General features: G+C 43.7%; 1 protein-coding gene across 1 annotated transcript in view; it reads right to left on the bottom strand.

Moving 5' to 3' along the window:
* Positions 1–23,926, bottom strand: part of ADAMTS3 (ADAM metallopeptidase with thrombospondin type 1 motif, 3) — a 124,000-nt gene that overhangs the window by 76,819 nt on the left and 23,255 nt on the right. Inside the window, exon 4 of the mRNA XM_010575493.1 lies at positions 5,980–6,136. Within this exon, the coding sequence (XP_010573795.1) occupies positions 5,980–6,136 (157 nt within the window). The remainder of the gene's footprint in view (positions 1–5,979; positions 6,137–23,926) is intronic.

Genomic DNA, 23,926 nt, shown 5'->3' with positions numbered 1-23,926 from the left:
AAAATTGGGACAGTACACATTTTCTGAAAATGTGGTATGAGTATTCTTGTTCTGGGTTATGATTACACGAGACATTATGAGCTGACCAGTTTTCACATGGTTTTCTGCGTGACTCCTGTCTGACCCAGTTCTTTGCAAGGAAGAACAATCAAGAGTCTTCTCTGTTCCCAGGGGAGATATCCACTTGACGTTTGTTGATGCCATGTCACATCCTACTACGTTTAAGTGGTTTTCAATAGCAGGGGCTTCCCGGGGGAGGCCTTGGCTACCATCCTGCAGAAGAGAAAGAGCTTCCTCTGTGCAGAAGAACTAACCCAGGCTCAGCACTTCAAACCTGGCTTACCCAGGGCAACGGAGACTGCGGGTACTCATTAGGTTGTTGCTTTTTTAAATGATTTTAACATCAACTGGTCAGGACCTACTACCCCTTGCAGGGCCCTGCGTTGCCTCGCTTTAGCAGAAGAAAGATCAGGTTCCAAGAAATACAGTAAAACTAGATCCTTTGAATTAGCAGATAGATTACCCATGAAATACTAATAGCCACTCCTGCCACCAGTCTGTCAAAATCATGCACATTTCCCTGATACCACGGAGTGAGAGCATAGACATTTTATAAGCATAAAACCACCACCAAATATTCAGGGCCATTTATACGCAAGAGATCATATTCACACCAGAATGACTGAAAAGCGTGAGGTATAAAAAGGCAATAATTAATGAAGGGTTCCTTCAAGGAGTCTAAATTGGGTGCGCACAGACACAAAGAACAACAGGCGCCCACCAGTTGAAAGGAAAGGATATCTGCACCATCTCTTTAAAGGCTCAGCCTCTGGTATATTCTCCTAGCTCCTTAACTTGAGAGATGATGAAATTAAAAAGAAAAAATTTAAAGAAAAAAAAGCATCTGCTATCTTACCACTTCACTTTTCTCTCTGAAATATTCACATTGCTTCCCATCTTCTGCTAAGTGTTTTGAGGGGCTCTTCCCTATGCTTAACAAAAGAGTTAAAAAAAAAAAGTACTTAAAAAAAGACTGTGTAAGCATTTCAGTGTGCAAAGATGCAGAAGCTCCCCAGCACTCCTCCTAGCACAGACATGCAGAGGGAAGGAATACCAAAGCCTATCCATAAATGTTAACGGGTTTGTAATCCTACAGCATTCCTCAAATGAATGAGGCAGGATTTCCCACCTAATTTCCTGAGTGTTTCATGCGATGCACTTCTAAGGAAACCAATCTCTACACAAAGCAAATGATGAAAACAATAGGGCAGTGCATGCCATACACCGCCATGGATACCGTAAATAGGAATCAGCACAGGGTGCTGCTTCAGGGGTACGGTTATGTTGCTGCAAAAGTGGAAAGGCTAAAGCCACGCTATCCAGTAGAGCTTGAGGCATCCCAGTATCTGCCCCAGAAATGCAGATTCCTGGTTCCCATCTTTCTAAGAAAGCTCGCTGAAACTTCATCACAAATAACCGCAATAAAGAAAAACAGGAAAGAGAAGTAGATAGATCATATATGTGTGCTCATTTCTATGAGAACAGAGTACATGAACCAATAAATGCTCCCCTACATCGCGATCATTGCTAAAACCTTGGTCTTCACGTGGTAGTTTTTTTGACGTAGAGCTACGCTCATTCTGTCAGATGGTTTGAAAAATGTCCAACAAATTCCCAAATTTTATGAAATCCTGCAGGAACACCAGATGTCCTGTCAGACTGAAAGCTTCTTCCGCATAGCTGGAGTTGGAAACTTTCATGACAATAGCAGCTTATAAAACTGACTTCTTGTAGAGAGAACACAACACAGTATGTCCTATTTCATTGTGGAGGAAGGCTTTTACACAACGTTTCCCAGTTTTTGTAACAACTTCACTGACATCAACAATTTTAAGTACTTTTTTATCTTAGTATCTAGTTCACTGAGTCATCTTGTCATCTAGTACTGAAACCTTGGATTCTTGTCCACGTTGGCTAAATATGCGGCTGAACTTCTAAACCGCCAGCAGACTGTATTCTGCTTTTCTGCCTCTTGTCTGGGCGCTGGGCATGTGTGGTGGGGAGCAGGGGCAGAGAACATCGAGAAGGATTTTCATGCACCTATATGTAGCAGACTACTTAACCACTGCAAATGGCTTCACCGTGGCGTAATAACCAGATCTATTTCCTCAACTCAAATGTGCATAAAAGCTTTAAAACGTCAAAAATAAATCGGAGAGATTTCCCGTGAACATGAGTAACCGTCACCATTGATTTATTTAGAAGAGCCGCAACGTTAACCCATCACATGGGCCAAACATTTCCTCAGGCTCCACGGGCTTCGGTAGCTTGCTTTAACCTTGATCATGCCTGGATCTTAGAAAACATCTTGAAGACATAAAGACAAAGGCAATATAACTTACTCCTTTGTTGTGCCTAATCTGAGCCAAGGTGGAACTACCAAACAACACTGCAGACAAGACTACAGTCTACTTTATCTAATAAGGATCATAGTACAATAAAGATCAGGCTTTACCCAATCGGGAGTAGTCAGTAACAGGGCTTAGTCAATGACAACGAAAGGTGGCTAAAAGCAAAGAAATCACTGCAGCTGAAAAGTGACCAGGAGGGAAAGTTAGCCAGCCTCCATCTAACTTTCTTCTCTGAAAAACAGAAAGGAACAGAAAGCCTTCCAGCTTCCACAACACACCGGCAAGTGGAGAGCTTTAGACACATCTGAAAATTAAAGACCAATGGAAGCTCCCCTCTAGAAGATAGCTCACCTAACACGTTTTAAGAAACCCTCTTAGGAGAAAGTTCAAGATATCAACAGTAGTTGCAACATGTACGGCATTCTCACAGAAGCGCAGGCAGGCCATACTGTTATCTGTGCCAGGATCAGCCAATGCTCTTATACACGGGCTGTTGAGAGGTTCTCTGGCCACTTTTAAACCCAAAATGAGCTATAGAAAAAAGCAGTTTTTCTAGTACATTAAACTGTTTGGCAAGGCAATAATCAAGGGGAATTCTTCTGTGTATAAAGTCCATTAGAAAGGAGGTTAAAAATCTTCTGTAAAGACAAACTTTAATATGACTCACACATTTGGTTTAGCTCAACAGGCGCAGATACGGACATGCAAGCACCACTCGCCTGATGTTGTAAATGACCTTACAGATTAGCAAGTGACCTAACTGATCAGCAAAACCAAGACAGTGCCAGAATACATAAATACGGAAGCCAAAAAAGCCATGCAACATTTTCTATTTTGTAGTGGCAATTCTTTCATGGTAGGTAAAGTTTTACCAAAGAATATAAACTTTTGGCATGGAATGGTCTGGGGGTCTTACAGGAGTAGAGCTCAGTTAAAATAATGGCAGCAGTCTAGGAAGTATAAAACATCCCCATTTTCCTACCACGGTAAGCTGGATGTTCTGCAGGACTGGACCATACCCAGACATCACCGGGCACTCTCAGCTAGGTATGGTTACACACGAGCGATCCACAAATCTGTGGCTATTACTCTAGGAACTTTAAATTAAAAACATATCAACAAGTTAGTTGTAAACACAGTGGTACAAAAGTGGGTGAACAGTTTTCCTTCAATGTGCATGTCAAAGTATGCAAGAAAGGGGAGGGAAGACAACTGTCTTGCAAAGGATAGAAACTAAGTGTGAAAATACTGGTCCCAGAAAGTACAATAAAGAGACAGAGCCTGGGTTGAGTTCCCTAATCGGCACATTTTACATAAAACACCTACCAGAGCATACCATGAACACAGACTGCTGGACTGTACCATAGCCACAGGTTTGTTCATTTTTTCTAGGGGCAGAACAGGTTGGAGACCCAGGGATCTGCAGAGCCCAGCTCTCTAGAGCAGCAGCCAGGTTTCAGAGCGCTCCCAGGAACATCACAATACATTCCGCTGTTTCAGGACAGGACCGACAAGCCTTGTAATCAAGCGGCAAACACAAGCACCTCTCTTCTCTCATACCCTCTGCTTCCATTTAAAATAAAAAGCTGTACCTTTCTCAGAATTATATGGGATGCAGCAAGTTCCCTTAGTCTGTCTATGTTTGATCAAGTTCTGGCTCCTTTCGTGATGCTCCTTCCTTGCTGAATGCCCTCAAGGTATCCATATCCACCTTTCTGGTTCTCGGTTCCACTTGCCAAGATGACCTGTATTACATACTGCATCGATCTTTTCCAGACAAATGCTAAAATAACAATGCACAGCATCACAGAAACACATCCCCTCTGCCAAAGAATGGAATAAAGCGATCTACAAGAAACAAGCCTTTTTGATCTGCAGTGCTTGATAAACAAGAAATCAGCTGCAGACACACGGCTTTGACACTAACTAAAAACATCGCTGTGACTTACACGAAGGTAGCTGCTGTCCTTTAGTGCTCCCTCTGACAAAACGAAAGATAGGAAGGCGCTGAAGACATGAAGATCCTCAAAGGACTGACCAAATCCCAGACAACATTCAAAGATTCTGAGGTAGGACTCACCATTTAGATGTTTACTGTCTTGCTAATCTTCATATATTATGAATTGCGATTTAGAAATTCCTGAATAATTTGTAGAGGAAAGAGATGCTGAATTCACTGAAGCAGACCCAGAAGGTCCATCGTCAAGTACGTCCTGTTTCTAACCACGGTCTGAGTCTGCCAGCCTATCTGACCAAGTGGTTTCAACGCAGAAACATAGCGCTGAGCCCATTGCCACTACCACAAAGGCTTATTTAGCTCCATTCAGTCAATCGCACAGCAGAGATGCATGAGCTAGATTTGAACGACCTTGCTGGGGTACCAAAAGCAAAGTACCTTTGGCAGCACAGGTCTTGGAGAAAAGCCAGATCGAAGAGCCTGCATGGTTGGGACTGCTGCTGGTTCCCAAGCCTGCCGCGATACCGCTGTGCCATATTGCAGTCGGCAGCATGGACTTACCTTCTGAAAGACTAATGAAAGCCTGACAGGATTTTATTTGAAATGGCTGTCAATTCCTACCTGCTTTTTCAGAGGCAGAATTCCAAAACCACACCAAATAATTTAAGTCTGTGAGGATTGGCAACGAGGGACTGCTTGATTTCTCTCTGTTTAATATTTGTATCTAAGTCTAGTTCTGTGTGTTGTATATAGCTGTTGTTGTTCTTCTCAAACCCTTTTAAGTTCCAAGAACATGTAAGCATAAAGTACAAATAGGAATTTGAGAAGCTGAGAGATGTTGAAAAACAAGGCAGAGCACTGAAGGGGAATAGAGCTGCTCTTTCATCCTCAGCCCATAGCGTCAAAAAACCTCAACATTCACTATGCAATGTGTTGTCTTGTAAGGATTGTATAATATTAAAAGGGGTGGAAAAACATACAAGGAAATGGATTAAACTACACAATAATTATTCTCAGATGGACCAACCACATTATCTTCAAGATGGAGGGGAATCCTTGGATATGTCAAAATATATCGGATCAAGAGAACTGCCTTCAAACTGCATTAATTGCAACCAGTAGTAGGAGGAAAACAGTATCAGTCATTGGCACAATTTAGCTATTACACAGAAAGAAACAGGACCCAAACTTTAAACAGAAGCTGTATGGATAGGCGAGCCTTAATAACAACTTAGAACATTAAAGTCACATGAGTATTTCTATTGACATCTCATGTCCCACAACATCTTACCAACTTACGTAGAGCTCAAGGCTTGTTTCCACTTCAGTCAGTATAAAATTTGACCTTGGTTGAAGGAAGGAAAAACCAAGCGTTTTGCAACATTTCTTAACAAGAACACTTTGTGGCTGAGTTCTGTTCTCCTAGATGGAAGCACATGCGCGCTGCTCTTGGCAGACAAACTGCGTGTGTGACTCTGACAGCAAATTTCAGCAAAACATTTAAACGTTTTCTTTTCAAACTGCTCAGTCAAAACTACTGCTTTCAAAAGCTACCATAGGCTCAAGTTACCTGGAATAGATTTGTAAACAATCAACACAGGAGTACTGTACCTTCCGTATGGACATCAGGGAGCATATCGGTGGGATGTTGTACTACAGCTGATCGCCTGTATACCATGTGGATTCTTCCCTTTTCCTCTTCCATTTGCTTTCCTCTTTCCAAAGGCTCAATGAAGTATTCATCCTTATCGGTTCTTATCATTCCAGCCTGGTGAGGAAGAGAGAAAGCACACCAACATGTCATTTGAGAGCCTGAAGAGCTGTCCTGATGCTTTAAAAACAAATATCAAGAGGGGCAAAGCATAAAACACTCAGCATATTACTGTACTGTAAGACTCAAATTACCGCTGGGTTTCCTTTGCACGGACTTCTTGCCAGAGGTGATATCCCTCTGCACTCTGGGGATGGTCGTCTGGCTGAGGCCACTGTTCAAAGGCATTAAGAGAAGATCTTGTATATGCATGAGATACATCACCCCTTCAAAAACACAACTAAGACCTAAGTCATGTACGAGTTGACCATTTGTATGTTATGCACACCTATTTTGTAATCTAAGCATGGCACGCTGAGCATCGCATACTGCAATGTTCTGCTAATCCTTAACCCATATATATTCTGAACCCCTTATGGCTCAGGCCCTTCATTGTGCTTCATTAAAACCAGCAGAAGCCATATGGTTTCCTGCTTAAATGAACACATACTGTTCCATCCTGTAACTATGTAGCTATTGACAGTTCTTCAAACCCCTTTCCCTTTATGTCTTCCACCTGTAAAAGCTGTGGGACAGGTATGCAGACAAGGCAGATTTATCCCAGCGATTACCACAATTAAACTCACTGGACTAAGTCACACCTGCTTAAGTCTAGTTTAAGGGAAGAGAGACTCATGCTCAGGAGGAAAGATTTTTTTGCTGGCACTCGAATATAAATCACGGTAAATAACAGTGAAGGAAATCTGGCAATACACTCAAGGAAACAGTCACTTAAAAAACCCTGCTTCTATCTAAGGGCAGCAAGACTAAACTTCCAGCACAGCCAGCGAAAGCAGGAACATCGTGTAGGAGAACTCATGCCGAACGATCATGTTGGTCATGCAAGAACATCATGTCGGCTGGCATGTCTGACGTGGTGCAGCAAATGCCCCACAGCCAACCTGCAGTAAGACTCCTGCAAACTTTTTTGCTCGGGAGTTGAGGCGCGAGCTCTGCTCAGCTGGAAAGCAAGGCGTGCGAAACCTCCCGTTCTCATCCCACCCGCATTGGTCGCACAGGTGAGCTGAGGTCTTGTACATATATATATGTATGTATATATAATAGGGCAGGATATACCTTCAGTTACAGCTGCCGCTTGCTCGCTATCAGCTGAGCGATGCATTGGTTTTTCCCATAAACCAAAGAAACTCCTGCAAGAGAGCTCAGTTACCCTAACGTTGTGACCGAGGATTTCACTACATGTAAGGTAGAAATTACAGTTATGGCTTTTGCTGCAACCATAGACACATACAAAGCATGAACAACAAAAGAAAACCACCAAAAAAACCCCAAACCCAAAGGAGACAATCCTGACAGCTCTGCAAACTGCTCCAGGGCCTCCGCAGCTCCGCTGGAGGAGGTACAGTTGCAGTCCTATACTCCAGCTTTGAATGCCATCAAACTTATTTATGGCAATGCTACACAGGTTTTGTCTCTGTTTGTTTTGGTGTTTTTTTTTTTTTGCAACAAATGGGGATTCCCATAGTCCAAGCTTAGATAATCTGTCAAATACAAGTAGAGAAAATTGTGAAGATATATGACACTGTAAAAATTAATATTTTAATAAAAATATTCAAAATGTCATAAACAGTACTTCACCACAAGCTTCCCATGCTCTGTGTGTTTTCTTACATCTACACTCAACTTTTCAGTTAATGAATTTCTTCAAATATTGGCTAAATTACCTAAATCTAAATATTACATTCTTCCTTTGTTTTCATTACTTGAGTAGCAGTAACAAGCGAGATTTTTGGTTGGAATAACTCAGGTTAGTGTCACGAGTCAGTTTTTCATGTGGCTGGTACACATAATTACACTGGGAATTAACAAGTCCCCTTTGCATGTGAATGGCTTATTTGCTTGCCATTTTTCTGAGCAAAACTAAGTTTCGTACCTACAGCTGCTATGTTACTGGTGTAGACCTCATCTGGGCATAAAGATTTTTTTGTAAACAACCCATTTTCTACGAAGCTGTTGCCTGTGAGTTGAAAGCAGTTCTATCCAAAAGCAGTGCTCAGTGCAAAAGCGAAGCTTGGCTTCACTTCCCAGCTTCAACGTGTATGCTTTTTCTTGTCTGTGTTAAAACTACAAAGAGTGAGCCACCATTATATCTTTGAGAATGGGTGTGCCTTGCTGTAAAAGGCATATAAGAATAATCTGCAAGCATCAAGTACAGTTTCCATTTTCACAACTCTCCATAAAACACTTTGACAGACCTAACACATTCCACCCCCCTTCAGCCACAACTCATTGTCTGCTCCTCAAAAGCCTCCTTCCTAATTCACTGACGCGGATAACCCGGCCGTATTAATATGAGACAGAAACAGTTGCTATTTTAAAAGTCTAATTACTCATTAGGAGGAACGGTACCCAAAGTGAACATCCCTTTTCACCTAATCATGCAAAACTAATCACGAGGGGGGAAAAAAAAAGCTAATTCACAAAGTATAACTACTGAGATAAAAGGCATCAATTCAGGGAGACCTTTCCCTGCAAACACACCTGGCAGAAGGGACCGGCACCGGCACCTACACCTACACCTACACCGCTCCCAGCCTGCTGCAATCTGGCACAATTACCGCAGCACACGCCGGGTTTTTCGTCGGGAGATGCAGAGCAGTCTCTTTGCCTTGGCACACACCTGGAATCACACACAGATCAGGTCCCGTCCCTTTTCCAAGCTGGATCCCTCTTCAGTCAGACTGTTTCTCATTCCCCCCTTTTTTTTTTTTTTTTTCTTTTAAAACAGCTTTTATGGATGATTATTTATACAGCTGTAAGGTGCATCTCTACCTTTCGTTCGTCTTCACGGTAGCAGCTAACTCCACCAATTTCAGTGGATTTGAACTGCATTGAGGGGACTCACGCCCGTAATCGTGAACAAATGCAACACAGTTTCTCTGCAAAATTTGCAAATGAAGCTAAAGGGCTGGATTTCCAACCGGTTGTCACCGACACCGTGTTCCTAGAGAGCAACATCTCCCGCAGATCCAGCGCGAGAGCCATGATCTGACCTCCAGTACGACTCGCAACCTCCCCCGGCACAGCGGAGAACTTAATTAAAAATACACGCTGTCAAATGGCTCACACAAGCTGAAGGCTGCACGCACAGACCATTTACCACATGTGGCGATGTGCTTTTCGGAAGAACAGCGTTCCCCACAGTCCCAAGAGAAAGGAAGAATTACAGTGGAGACCAGGCCATTGTGGCTTTGTAGTCAAAGGGCCAAACCTAAAGGGCTGATGAAGGGAAAACACGGATTAAAAAAAGAAGAAGAAAAAGCGCACATTGGTCATACTAACCAGAACACATTCGGGGTTTATTCAGCATCATTCCTCACCTACTTTGTTCCTCATCCCTCCCACATCTTTTAGCCTTGTATTACTCTTTGCTTCCTTCGAAGGTATGATTTTGTATCACTTGTGCAGATGTTGAATAAGTTTCACATGCTTTTTGAATAATTAATTTGCCCACACTTTTGGGATACTCACCCACCCTTGCTTTGCTTCACCACTACAGTAAAAAGCACAAATGTTAACATGGCTGGCATTTAATACCTAAGAGTTAAAATACTACAGTGGTATTATGTTACAAAGCATGTTGCAAATGACAGCAGATAAATTTTTATTATTATTGATTATTTTTTTCCCCTTGTATTGGAAAATTAGATTGAGAATTAAGAGGGACAGTTTTGGTCCATTTTAACAGCCTAGAGGCGAGCATGAATGCAGAATCCAGCTTGCTTTGCATTCCAACTCCCTGCCCTCCCCAGTTTCATCAATAAAAAGAGCTTGAAATTTTCCACATTAATGGAGAAAGAGGGGCATAAGCAGGTAGTGCATTTTCAAGTGAATCTTCACTGTAAACTCTACTGTCAACGCAGCATTTTCTTCTCCACTAGCCGGAGAGAAAAGCAAGCAGGTGTTTAGAGCACATACTTTTAAAGGCTCACTTGGAGAAAAGACTGCGGTGGATTTTCAAGAAAGAAGTATGTAGTGGAAATTTTTTTTTCCACAAAAGCACATTTATGGAGCAATACAGGAAAGCATAGTCTGAAATCCTGGAATGCTATTAATTTTACTACTTTTTCTTATAAATTAACAATGTTCAAAATTTCCATCAACTGAAGGATGCAGTTTGAAATCTGGGCTTCTGTGAAGTTTATCTAGAACTGTCCTAATCATTCTTAAATCATGAAAACGGGAACACAACAAAACTACCAAAAGCAAAAAGAAGCCTTTGTGGCACGGTGGCTGGAAATAAACCCGCCTGTTCCCAGCACCATTTCAACCTTGACTGAGACTCGGGGGAAGCGCATTAACTTCTTGGCTTTCCTGCAGACTCCTTTCTCCCATTTTGAAAAGGGCAGCAAATTCCCCTCCCTGAGGGGTAACACAGGGGAAACCTGCTGGAGGTCTGTTTAGCACCTTGCGAGCACCCACCTCGCCAATATCTACGGTTGTCTTTAAATGACTCCCGACCATTCACACGTTTCATCCCCGCAGCTCTTTTTGTCCTCCTCCACCCAGAAGTAATGGTGCATAGCAAACCGAGGGAAAACCTTTCCCCTGAATTTAACCGATGCAGGAGCAAGTCCTGCCTGAGCTCATAATAAAAGGTAACTGGGAGCAAGGCCAAATCTAGTCTGGCACAGGCAGCCCACCTAGGAGGACTTCCCAGAGGACAGCAAACGAAGCACTCTTTACTGGACAGTCTGCTGATAAAGCAAAACCTGGAAAAAGGCATGTATGTATTTTTTTTCCAATGCAAAAAGATGCAGACAATAATAAGGGACTTACAAACAATATAAAGCCTTGAGAAAATAACCTACAAGGGCAGGTTAAACTAAGGAATCACTTACTGAGCCAAAATCAACAGCATTTAAGGGAGAACACGATTCCGTGTAAATATGCATGGGGTATTAGCTGCGAGAGAGGAAAGAACCATTCATTCAGAGAGCACAACAGAGAACTGTGGAGTGACCATTAAGAATGGATACATTTAACTTCGGTATTAGAGTAAACATTACGGGTGGGATTTTCAAAAGTATTTTAGGAAGTTAAATGCCCCATTTCTAGTGGTTTGCAGTAAGGGCAAGCCATTTAATTCTCAGGTGTGTTTTGAAAAGCCCACCCTCGAATGTCAGCAAGTGAAAGAGTTTGTTTAGCACGGCAGCAGGGTCACACTACTGGCCATTATCAAGTCAAGTACTGCTAACACTTGCCACCGAGTCTTACTGGAGAGTAGGAAATAGTTGGGGTTGCTAAAATCTACAGTGCATTTATTTTACAGAATAAACCTACGACAGAATATCCCCATCCTACCTATCGACTCATGTCCACTGCAACTAGGTCAGTAAACGCTCTCGGTTTTTGATGCCGGTCTCCACTGCCCACCTCTGTCGCAAGTTCTGGGTTTTTGTCCCTTCTTGCTGCCCTCTGATACACGTGAAAGCTTCCTTTTCTCATGCAACTCCCCCTAGAAAACACTCATTTGCTTAACTGCCTGTGAAAAAAGCTGGATGAAAGTTAGGTTTCTAAGGTGCCGAGACCTCTATCTACTGTACTCATCAGTCACGTCTTATCCTTGCCAGCTCCTGTCCTGTCTGTACCTGCTCCCTCCTGTCTCTCACTGAACTCCATAAGCTCAAGCTTAACCAGAAGCTGTCTTCACGACCCGTGTTTGCCCAGCACCTAGCGTGGTAGGACACCTGATCCATCCGTAGATACTGGTATAAACCAAACACACTACAGGCATGTTGTCACCTGAAAGCAGACATTACGTGCATCTGTATCTGTATACCAACGCTCGGAGAGAACACTCAACAACGGAAGAGGTGTCACCAAAATGATTCAAGGAGCCCATGTTTAGAGTAGAGCCGAATTTGCGTGCTCTAGTACCAGGAGCCATGAGATCCTCTAACACCATCGGAGCGTACTGGTTTGACGCTAAAGGAATTGCAAAGGTCTTTGAATGTGAATAAGGCAAAGTCTGTATGAGGAGTCGGGCTCCGGGACAACCGAGCACCAATGTTTCTGTCGTATGGCAGCGGCCAACGCGGGCTCCAAGGGAAAGACCAGAGCAAGCAAGACACGGCGCGGTGACTCTTCCCTTGGGCGCTTTCCTGGGCTCCAGCCTAGGAGCCTTCTCAGCAGGGAAGCGGGAGCAAGAGAAGAGGGGGTACAGTGGTTTCAGTGACCAAGTGCCACACCAACTCCTCCCAGGATAGAGTTAGCTCTCCCTTTTTCTCTGCAAATCTCCAGCTAGCGCTGCTCTGGGACTGGCTGTTGGCCACCTTTCCATCAAGCGATCCTCAGAGACAGCCAGCTCCCCAAGGACACAAACCAGCAAGGTTTAGGTTTCTGTCAGAAGGGGGCAAAGTTGGCGGTGGTGGGGAAACACAGAGAACCTTCAAGGATACCGGTGGGAGAAGTCCTCCGTTTTTCAGGTTGGCCTGTAAAGCATCAGGATGCGTTTCCCCAGCACCACTTGTAAATGAGCAACCAGTTGAAACTGTGGGCAGTCACGCAGAGATCCCTCTTTGCCCCACCAGCGAGGATGACACCAGTGACACGATCACAGTGAGCTCAACATACCGTCATCCCTACGGGCTTCTGTGCTGCCTGTTTTCATATCACTAAAAATGTACATGTTTAAGTAGAATGACATTGAATTATAGCTAAATCCTAACAGGTTCAACTACTCTCTGTTGACTTAAAGGCAGTGAGTGAGTGCATAATACAATAATTATTTCAGTGGAAAATGCTTTCATCCCAATGTTTTTGTGGCTGTGATATTATTTTAATCTACATATGCACTTATCTTCACAATCTATTATTTTAATCCATGTATGCACTTATTTCAGCTGGTATCTGTATTTTGAAAACCTTGCATTTTTTTAAGACATAATGAATCTACCACAGAGAAGGTAATAATATAAATTACGGTTCTAAACTGTCCTTAGTGCCCTTGTACTACAAAGAGAGAGTTTTTAAAACACTGATGTGATACTCTGGGGAACTGAGGCATTAATTAGCAGCTATTTCTCCTAAGCCACCTTTGAACAGTGAGAGAACTGAAAATGTGAGGCTGCTTTAAGCAAATCAGAAATAAAACATTGAAATATTTGCAAATTGTGACATGGCTGCTCCCAGACCCACATGGCATGCATGGGAGTAAAGTGTAAAGACTAAGAGCAGGTCTGTTGCCAAGCTGGTTTTGTAGGCTGCTCGCATCAGGTTTCTCCCTCTCTCTCATGTTTTTTTTCTTTTTCCTGTTGTTTTTTTGTTTGGTTTTGGGTTTTTTTAATATCTTCCTTTTTTACTTAGGTGAGAAAGAAATGAGATCACGTTCTAGAATGTGCCTTGCAAGGATAAACTGTTTCTCACACCACACCTGCTCTCTATGCTCTATTCAAGCTTTTCTAACCAGCTCCTTTGTCACCAGACTTGTTCCAGACTTTAAAACTCTGAATTTTTTGTTTATTTTTGTGTTTTGTCCTTTCTCCCCTCCCAGCGAAACTAGGAGCAGTACGCAAGTACTCTTCTGGCAGTTAATCGGGATTACATATTTAATCCACGTCTTTTACAAACTGAGGACAAACAACACTGCCCCGAATTAGATACAGCAGGCGCGGTAGGTTGGAGTCGGCTCTGGAGAACGGCAAACTCCTGTCCCACGGCACACTCGGTGCTTCATGTGGGTCTTCGGAGGATGAACATCCAACGCCGCTCTCTTCTGAGGATGCAGATATGCTACACACCACGCTGACTAGCTTTGCACGCCTCTGTAAAAGCTCATGCTCTCAGATTAAATGCCTTATTTGCCTGCTTTCAGTTGCTTTTATAAAGACACAGAGCCTTTGTGCGACACTGAATCCAATGAACAAGGAGTCCAAGTCCTTCACGGTGTCCTAAAGTGAAATGTTTACCTATCTGATCCAGCTTTCTTGCAACTAACCATTATACAGGCTTTTAGCAAAATGGTACTGCTCTGGCTGAATACACATGACAGACCTGCTTTATCTGTACCCGCGACATAAAACTTGACGATCTAAAAGAAGTCAGTCATCCAACCCATAATTGATTACACTGCACTGTGAGGGATACATGATCAATACAGCTTCACTGCATCCTCCAACATGAGAATCTTCATTTGTATTACAGGCACCTTTTATCTGGCTTAGGATACGTACACCCTTCTGTAACAGAGAGTAATTCGGAAATACCACGTACTGTGTCTTTACTGTGAAGATTTGAAATTGGGGAGATTAAAAGCTTAAAAAATTGAAATTTAACATCACGTTCAGGGCTCTACATTCATCTCCCAATGGAGGAGGTTGTCAATAACATAAGCAGCAGATTAATAAGCAGGCCAGAGTTTGCTCAGCAGTAGCAGGCTGTCTGTATGAAGTCGGGCTGCAGTAACAGTCCTCGGTAAAGAACAAGCAAGCTACGTAAAGAAAAAAACCAGCAATAAGCGTAAGGATCTGAGGATGCAAAAATCACCTTCCCTCTGGAAGGAAGTTCCAACTTGGGACCCTTCGGTAGCATACAGGCGCAAATACGGAGTAACAAAAACGGGCTATCTAGTGGGACTGTACCAAGGAGGGAAGCAGAAATGAGAAGAAGGTAACAGCTTTCACCAGAGCACGTGTGGAAGCAGGCTTGTGTGAAAGAGCCAAACAGTTACCTTCCGGTCCAAGGACAGCTAAGAATTCAGTGGGAAAAGGGAAAACTGCCTGCACAAGACATCCACCCCTGTTTTAGGGGAGAGACTCTGCTCAGGAGGATCAATCTGCTCACTTAGAAGAATAAGATCTTAATCATTGACTGCAACCAACATGGGCAGAGTGGAAGTTTTGTCTGCAAGACGTACAGTCAGACTTTGAGAGCCCGCGACTGTTCAGATCAGTTGTCACCCAAGTGCGAGCAAAGGGGCCGTAACTACCCCAGGTCAGGAGAGCAGGGCACAAATACACCTCAGTCCGTGAAATGACACAATTCACTGTTCTACGAGTGTGCACGACAGCTACAAGGGATTGCAGAGGAAACAACCCTGCTTAGAACAAGGTTCCTCCACCATCTGGGCATCTGTCCTTAAAAACAGAGAAGGAAACTCTTCCTTCATGTGCCAAAAGACAGGGCCTCTCAGGCGACGTCTCAGTCAGCGCTACGTATTAGCCCTCCTGCCTCACCTCCTGCAACTGCCATCTGCTCCGCACCCAAGATGTTTCTCCAAGTGGAACAGCGCTGGCAACGGAGTCCTTGGACATGTTCTTTCTGAACGAAAGGAAGAGAAGCAGGATACTGGCAGCAGCAAGTCAGAGAAAGAATCAAGACAAACAGCAACATATTGGCCAAGCTTGCAAAAATGCAAAGGAATTCCTCCCCGCCTCCTGGAGATTTCTCCAGATCTTTTTTTTTTTCCTTTTTTTTTTTTAACCCTTCCATTCTTCAAAGTGGCGGGGGCAGAAGAGTGCTTTATTTGACCAAGAGAAGCTGCGTATCGCTCTCTCTCATGAAGACCAAGTGAGGTGCTATCTAACCAAGAGGGACACTGCATATGCAAAGCCTGGTTTCACCTTCCACCAGGGTTTTCTAAGTGTAGCCAAGATGGACTCCCAGCACCCTGGTTTCCTACACAGGAACTAAAAGAATCAATTACCACACCTGCCTTAAGAATGAAATGCAGAAATATGTACAGGATCCGTAAGTGTCAGAATTGGGGTATCTGAATCTATTCTCACTTCAAGCCACACATCGCTCGTTCAGCTCGTAACAAAATCTCTTAGAAGATTCTCCATGTGTGGTAAGTTAAAATAAGAAAGTTGCTCGCGCTGACCCGCATAGTTTCAGCTAGCATCATCATTTATTTCACCTACCACCAATGCCGACCGAGCCAGAACCGCAGCAAAAGGACTCAACGGTCAAACCAACACAAAGCTGCTACCTCCCAGAAAAAGCTTTCTTCTGACCATTCTATTGACGAAATTGGAAAATGTTTTCCAGGGCTCTCCCCCCACCCCTCTTATTTCTCTCTTTTTCCCTGTTGGACAATCACAGGTGGCTGACAGCTCTATCCTGCCGCTAACTAAATAGAAGCCCTATTGAAAAGCATCAAGAGCCCTGTGTTCCCTCAATTTAATACCCCAGCACCAGCCAAGCAGACACCGCATCCTGCCAAGACAAACATATGGGACTTGGCAAAAGAGGAGGGGGGCAGTTTCTGGAGACAGCCCTCCAGTCTAAACTTCTTAAGGAGTCGATAAAACATGCTTTTATAAAAAAGGTGCTGCCTCGTCTAAAAACACAGATTCAGCGCAAAAACACTACTACCTTTCACCCTCTCTGTTAGTTTAAGGTGTGTTCAGTTCAATGACTGTGCAAAACCTGCGTCAAAGCTACCTGCTGCTCGCTTTTTTAATCCAAAGACGAAAACTTTTTGGAGTCACACTGAACACTGGTTGATTTATTGGAAGAAAAATAAAAGCAAAGAAGGATGCTTTGCCTGCAGCACATTTCCCTTTGCCTGCCTCCACCAAGACAGAGCTACGGTGGGTGGAAATTGATTATAAGTTTCCTACATGCATAGCTCCAGGGTTATACCTTCGATTCATTGGGCGGATATTATTTCTCGTGCCGCATGGGATCCCTATTTTGACAAGAATCAACTGATTCTCCGGGTTTCTTCTTCAAAAATATCCTAGAAACTTCTGAAGTTGTAGAGTTTGCCCCACGATGCCTCTCTCAAGTTCACGACTATCAACCAGAGTGTTACTCTCCAGAATTTCTTCATGCGCCAAGCACGTTTCTCTCCATTTAGGTACGAGCGCACAACAAAATGCCTCGCAGGGCGTTATCTCACGTTCACTCAGCGTTACGAGTGCAGGCTGTCACCTCGCCGTACGTGGATGGTGTCTGTTTTCAGCCTCTGCTGCTCTCAAGGATCAGGCAGGCAAGCTGATGCCGAGCCCGAGCAAGGCAGCGCGCTGTGTGCTCCCCTTGCTCCGTGGGACAGGGAGCATCAAGTTTGAGAGGCTTAAGGAGATAAATGAACAACAAAAGGCACAGCTCTTCTTCTCACATACATCAGGGCTATGTACATAACCTGGCAGGGTAGTTCACCTGGTTGGTGAATTCACTTGCTCCCCTGGCTTTTTCGGTTTTTTACTGGGCATGACTGTCAACTCCTGCAAGAAAGCATGAATTGGGCCAGCCTTTTGGCAAGGGGCCTTTCCGTCTGCCCCATCACGCCACAGCCGTGCCCCACTCAACGTGGGGGAAAGGCCAACCCGCTCCTGACGGCAGGGGAGACAAAGAGCAAGTTGCATTAGGTGTCAAAGAGCAAGTTGCATTAGGAGTCGCAGTGCCGGCAGCCCACCCCTGACACCCCTTTTTGCTGGGGCGACTCGGGGGGGGTGACTGGCCTGAGCACGTGCAGTGTGTAAAGCATGCACATCAAGCACCACATCTGTTAAATAAATACGGGGGGGGCAAGCCAACACCTTGGTGGAACAGCTGCGTTACCACTGACCTACGCAGCCAACTCCGGACACCCACAGGTAATAGGAGACAAATTTCAGCAAAGAATAGATTGTACGAACAAAACGACAACAGCCATAAAAAAAAGCGTATCAGAGAACAGTCTACCACTACATAGAACTGGCAAACAGAAGCACATTTGCATAGTCCTATGGCTTCATTTATTAAGCTAGCACAGATACGCACGTGTTGCTGTCACGTACCAGGGTTACAATCTGTGACAGAATGCCTGTAGATACCTTTCTGACAGCACGGACACATTTTCCTGCTAGATAAAAGATTTGGTAGATGAAGAGTCTCCTTTTCTAGCTTCCCAAAGCATCGCTTTGTAGTCAGTATCCACAGTCTTACTGCTCTGTACCAATCAAGAATGATTAGCTCAGCCATCCGCATAGTACCCTCACAGCACACCTCGTAAATCTCAACTCAGCGAGACTTCTGTGGACAGACGGAGTCAAGCAGCTCTGTGTGTACAGATGAGTCCCGTTACTTCCATACAAAACAGATCTGGCAAACTGAGGAAGAGCTCCCCTTCTGCTCGTAATGCTACCGAAATACCTGTAACGCTTACCGAGTTTTTTCTTTTTCCATTCATTCTACTTGCCGCAGTTACTGCTTGCCTAACTCGCATAGGTCAACGTATATAATGGTTAATCAGAATAAAGTGAAAGCGGTCAAGCCTGCGGCACGGATACAGAGCCTCACTCTTGGATGCTGACCAAACCGGCCCTTCCCTCGTGCGTCCGCTCGCGCAGCCGAAAGCGGGACGTACCGGGATTTTGACGACACCGACCCGCGACGTGACGAGCAGACCAAGGCACGCGCTTAGCAAAGCCGTCTCGGAAGGAATCTGCGAAGGCAGGGGACGGCACCAGGGACCACGGAGAGGGTTCCCGGTGATGGCAGGGGCTGTTCCCCAGGGACCCGGGGTGGGTGGTAGGTGGGTGGCTCGGGGACGGCCACCTGCGCCTCTGGCAGAGCCTGCTTTTCGGTCACCTAAGGGGATCCGGGCCCCTGCCGAGGTCCGTCTGGCAGGGCTGGCAGGGAAGGGGGAAAGCCGTCCAAAAAGGACATACTTCTCTCGCGGCACATCTTCTGCATGTTAAAGTATTTATGGCCTCGACATACTTGGCGTATAAAAAAATACTACACATTAGAAGAATGCTGGAAAAAAGTAATACGGCAGCGCTCTGCGCCTTTTGAGAAACAGATGTTATTCATACAGTTGCTGGGTGCCTACCGAGGGAGAGGAGGTTTGCAGATGAAACTCCTTCTCCCTGATGGATCGTCCTCCAGCCCCCCCGGACCCCCCCCAGCCTTCCGGGGCTCCAGGCAGACACGGCGGCTTCGAGGCACAACATCTGCCCTTGCCGGCTCCTTCAGCACCGGCACCCTTTGAGTTATTGCTAGTATAGCAAGAAGGAATTCAACAGCTCCTTTTTCCTCTCGGGAACATCAATGTGATATAAAATCTGTGTTATATCGCATGTTTTATCTGTCGCAGAACTCCTGGCAATGCATTCCAGAGTTAAAGCAAGAGCTCCAGAATCATTCTAGGCTCAATTCTTGAAGGCTATTAAACACAGATGGCATAGAGCGGTGTTAAGATTCTTCTTATTAAATAAGTGCCAAGAGTGAGATGGCATCTATTTAAAAACATTAAAACCAATTTTGAGTCAAATGAAATATTCAAACAGTACACATTGCTCAGGTTTCACAGCCAGCTGAATTATTCACACAGCAGAAGTTTGTGGCTGATCATCTAATACCAGGTTTTTAAAACAAAAAAAAGTATCTTCTGCAGCTGCAAAGAAAAATATTATTTGTTCAACTGAATACCAGGATGAAGATTCAGAAACAGGATGAAAACATAGGAATGTTTAATATCCTCTTCCAAACTACAGACACGATTTAGGAATAAGAAGCTAAGATACACTCATACTAAAATACTGAATGTCAAGCTGACCAGAAACAATACCCTCATTTCCTTAACTAAGGAGAGTTCTTCCTGTCGCTAATAAACTCATTTTAAATACAAACATGTTCTTTATTTTAAACGCACCTGGCACACTCAGGGTAATCTGAATAATAAAAACATTGCTATGAGATTACTAATCTAATTTGACACTATGCTGTGAAAAGTAATCTAGTCAAAAGCCACACGCAACTGACCATTCTGCAATGTAGGAGAAAGGTAAGAGCTAAGAATAGAAGGAAGGGATCATGATCTCTAAATGGTCCATTAATACACAAAATAAATAAAAGATGAAATAAACAGAGAGACTAGAGAATTAAACTATATGAATTGGCATCGGAAATATGCAGTGTCTTTCATGTCTTTTTTCTAAAATGAGGTCTTTAATCTGCCATGATGAACCTAAAACATAGCAGGAACAGTAGGCTTGAACCGAGGCAGACCTCCCTCCAAACCCTACAGCCCGGTGCAATCAAGGACTCCTCAGCTGGCGGCGAGAATCTCTTTGTGAAATGCGTGGCCCACAATAAACAGGATACCAGGCTGGGTAATAAAAATGGAATGATGTTCCTGCAGAAATCTGCAACCGCATTTAAAATGTACAGTACTTAAAATTCTAACTGCTCCTTCTTAATCTCTGTATCCCACGTGAGAGCAGAATCCCTTCCCACGACTTCTGCTTGCTCCGCTGAGGAATCGAAGCCCTCTCAGTACGCTAACTGACGCACCGCTTTAAGGGGCAAGAGACATTCGGAAGAGCCACCAAACTAACCAATATTCTGTTGAATTTGCACAGAAGAAAAGAAAATGGCAACATATTACTAAGTCATTGCGCAGGACTGAAATTAAGCTTTTTAGCCTCCTCTATAAACATACATAAGAAAATTCCTTTATGCTGAAATTTCTCATGCTTGGTTTTAATCCAAACGTTGGGTTTCTTTCTTCCCTTTTCAGAAAGTCTAAGAAAAATCAATGGAACCCCTTAAGAGTTATATGAAAGCAAAAAGAAAAAACAAACTTTGATTTTATGTGGAAAAATGTGTCTCTATTTTTTGTTCTTGGAAAACCTACACAGATTCATTTTAACGGCAAACTGCCGTGCAAAACTGGCACGTAAAATGCTTTGTCCTTAAAAAAGGAACCGTGGTTTTAAAATATCAGTTATTAAAAACTGAAAAGTATGCATGGAACATGCTCAGTGCAGTCCAGTATCTCCCTGAGCCCAGCGCATCTCTGTAGAAATATTTACTGAGTACAAGTTTTGCCTTTGTGGCAATTACAGAAGCTCTACGCTAGTAACTCATTTATGGTGAAATGGTACAGAAATGGCAAAACTCGCTTCTGCGAAAGGAGCCTGAAGCCGGCGCCTGGTAAGGGGCACACACGTCCGATGCCGACGGTTTTAGAGGGCAGCAGGCACCTCGAGTCCTGACGCACCGACCGCGCCGGCCAGGGAGGTGGGTACCTCCCACTCGGCACCCATCGGGAACGCCAGCAGAAGGATGCTTCAGGTGACCTCCTGGCTCTTCTCGGCAGTGTTTAGAAAGCGGGAATTCATTGTTTCTTGCATCGTTGGAGCTGCTTCTACAGGTCACTTTCACAAACGGCAGAGAAGACTAATTACACAGCTCTAGACTCTCTCATGTGCTCCTGAGAAACAGTAAGACACCGGAGAGTTGGCTCAACCTCAATAAAGTCCATTTCCACAAGTATGAACATCAAGGGTTTGCTAATTTATGTTGTAAGGGGCATATAAATCAGCTTTGCGAAGCACTTGGCCTTTCACCACGGTTGGAAGGGCTGCGCTCACCGTTCCTTTGCTACACAGGGCTTAATGCTACGGGCAAGCTACCAATGTAGATAACAAAGATGTCCCTAACTTAAAAGACCTTCCAAGATTAGAGAAAATTCAGTCAAAACAAAGGGTGAAAAACAGTCGTCTCCTCAGATACAAGTTAAGAGAAGAATAGAAAACTGATGCATTTTAACTTTGAATGGAAATATTCTGTTGATCAAAAGCTAGGAAGCACCACTTCGAAGTACTGAAATGCCAAAGCTAGCAATATTTACATCAAACGCATTATTTTAAATTGGTTCCACATATCTGTGGGAAAAAATCTGTGGTAAAATCTCTCGAAGGAAAAGTAGTTTTACACATTAGTGATTTAGTCAGGTATAAAAGAAGCAAGCCGAATGACCGTGATTTCTATGAGGTTAGAAAGTTAATGTACTGTTGCATCGTTGCTGCTTTTAAAAAAGAAAGCCAAAGTAATTTGTTGAAGTTATCAGCCAAGTCGCAGAAGTAGTCTATGAAAACTAAGTGTCAGTTTAAAATCGAAGTGAAAGCACCATTTCACCCCATTAACAGGAACGACAGTGCTGCAGCTTTATCCATCATTTCAAGAAACTCCTGATGAAACTTGAGGTCAGGAGGTCGAACTGACTGACTTCTATTTCCGTAATTCTTTCAGAGCCTGAATCAGAAAGCGATGACTGGAGTTGCAGTGTGACCCTCCCAAAAAGGTAAGAACTGGTATACAGATGATGAGCTCCTACAACAGACAAACCTATCCTGCCTGCCTTCCGCTTTCCCCTTTTTTCTCAATAACCCTGCACAGTATTTTCTGTCCACTCTTGTTTCTTGCCCCCTTTGCAAACCTCAGACCATGCGGCTCCGAGGTCAAATTCCACATACAAGTAAGTACAGCGCTGAATAAACAAGGAACATCAAAAAAGGCATTACTGAATATGGCTTCTGTATCTCTACCCTACAAAATGCAGTTTCAAATTCAGTACAAACTCCACCGTCAATAAGAACTTTGAGAGAGGTTACAAGGATTAAGTTTTGAGAACATTGCCTATTTCAGTATCTATTTACTTTCTTTTACTGAGACACATACTTTACCACATGTGATATGTGAAGGCAGCACATGAATGAGAGCCCAATTCATGTGCGCTGTGTGTTATCAAGGGTCCACAGAAGTTGTACAATCTGTTTTTTATTACTAAAACTACAAAAAAGGGTTGTACTTAGTAATTTTAATAAGCTTGGGCTATTTTATAAACTGTTAGCTGTGAGCCTCCAGGAATAAAAAAAAAAATTAAGTAGCATTTGGTAACAAAAAGCAAAAATCCACAAAGGAAATTATTTGTCAAACGCCTTAAAAGCACAGTTTTGTGAAAACGCATAGCCAAGACTAAAAGGTGTGATTCCATCACAGCTACAAAGCAGATAGCTGGAGCAGCACCCAGTCACCAGTGATTTGTTTCGGACCATTTTTTAACCACCTACACTAAGGACAGTATCGCTTCACTGAGCTCAGACGCACTCACCGACCGCTCTCCACCTCTGCAGGCGCAGGCTTCTCTTCTACACGCCGAAGAGGGAAGCAGTACTAGACAGCCTCCTTCTTGACTTTGGAGTAGGTCTTCACACATTAAATAGAAGATAGCACTAAAGCAGCAGTACCTAGAGCAGAGAAGCTGCAAACAGGGGCAACATGGAAATCCCCAGTTTTCAGCTTCACAGCACACTTCAGGCTGCTGCGCTACCTACCAGTGACTCTTTCTACTCTTAGGTCGCGTGAGATAGCGTGAACTAGGGAGACTTATACTGACCTGTAAATAGCTGTGCGAGCCCCTAAATGTACTGCTTCTAAGGTATGAATTACACATAAACCCACGCTCTGTTGTAAAGAATAATTTTTCAAAATCAGAAATAACCTATAAGTAAAAGTCTAGAAGTTGTGGCGATCGAAGCTGAGACATTTTAGTTTTATGGAGAGTCGGAGCTTTTTCATGCAGACTTTCCACAAATGCTTGTTCCTAAATCTGTTTCTAGAGAAGATGACCTGATTAAAACACCTCCATATTCAGCATTAGCATAACCAGTGCAGCTTAAAATTCAAACCATGTTCTTCTCACCTCCGCCTAACTCACAACATGCTGTGAAGTGTCTTAATTAACCTTCAAATATTCTCTCCAATCTAGAAAGAGAGAAAAAAAGGGACTAGTAACCGTGTTGGACTCTTTAGCATCATACTTCCCACTTGTGGCTATATAACCCATACACATTTTGGCAAGCCTGAGGTAGTTCTTAAGTTCCCAAATCAAGCGTTTTGGGCTATTGCTCTTCTAAAGAGGTCTTCTAAAGAAGTTCTCCTCTTCTAAAGAGCTCACAGGCAACTTGGATTTCATTGCTTTAGGTCACTGGTGCCAGCCTGAACTGA

This window comes from Haliaeetus leucocephalus, unplaced genomic scaffold, assembly GCF_000737465.1.
Source record: "Haliaeetus leucocephalus isolate CR32 unplaced genomic scaffold, Haliaeetus_leucocephalus-4.0 Scaffold484, whole genome shotgun sequence".
NCBI classification, from domain to species: Eukaryota; Metazoa; Chordata; class Aves; order Accipitriformes; family Accipitridae; genus Haliaeetus; species Haliaeetus leucocephalus.
The sequence above is the reverse complement of the archived record's forward strand: the minus strand, read 5'-3'. Positions and strand labels throughout refer to the sequence as shown.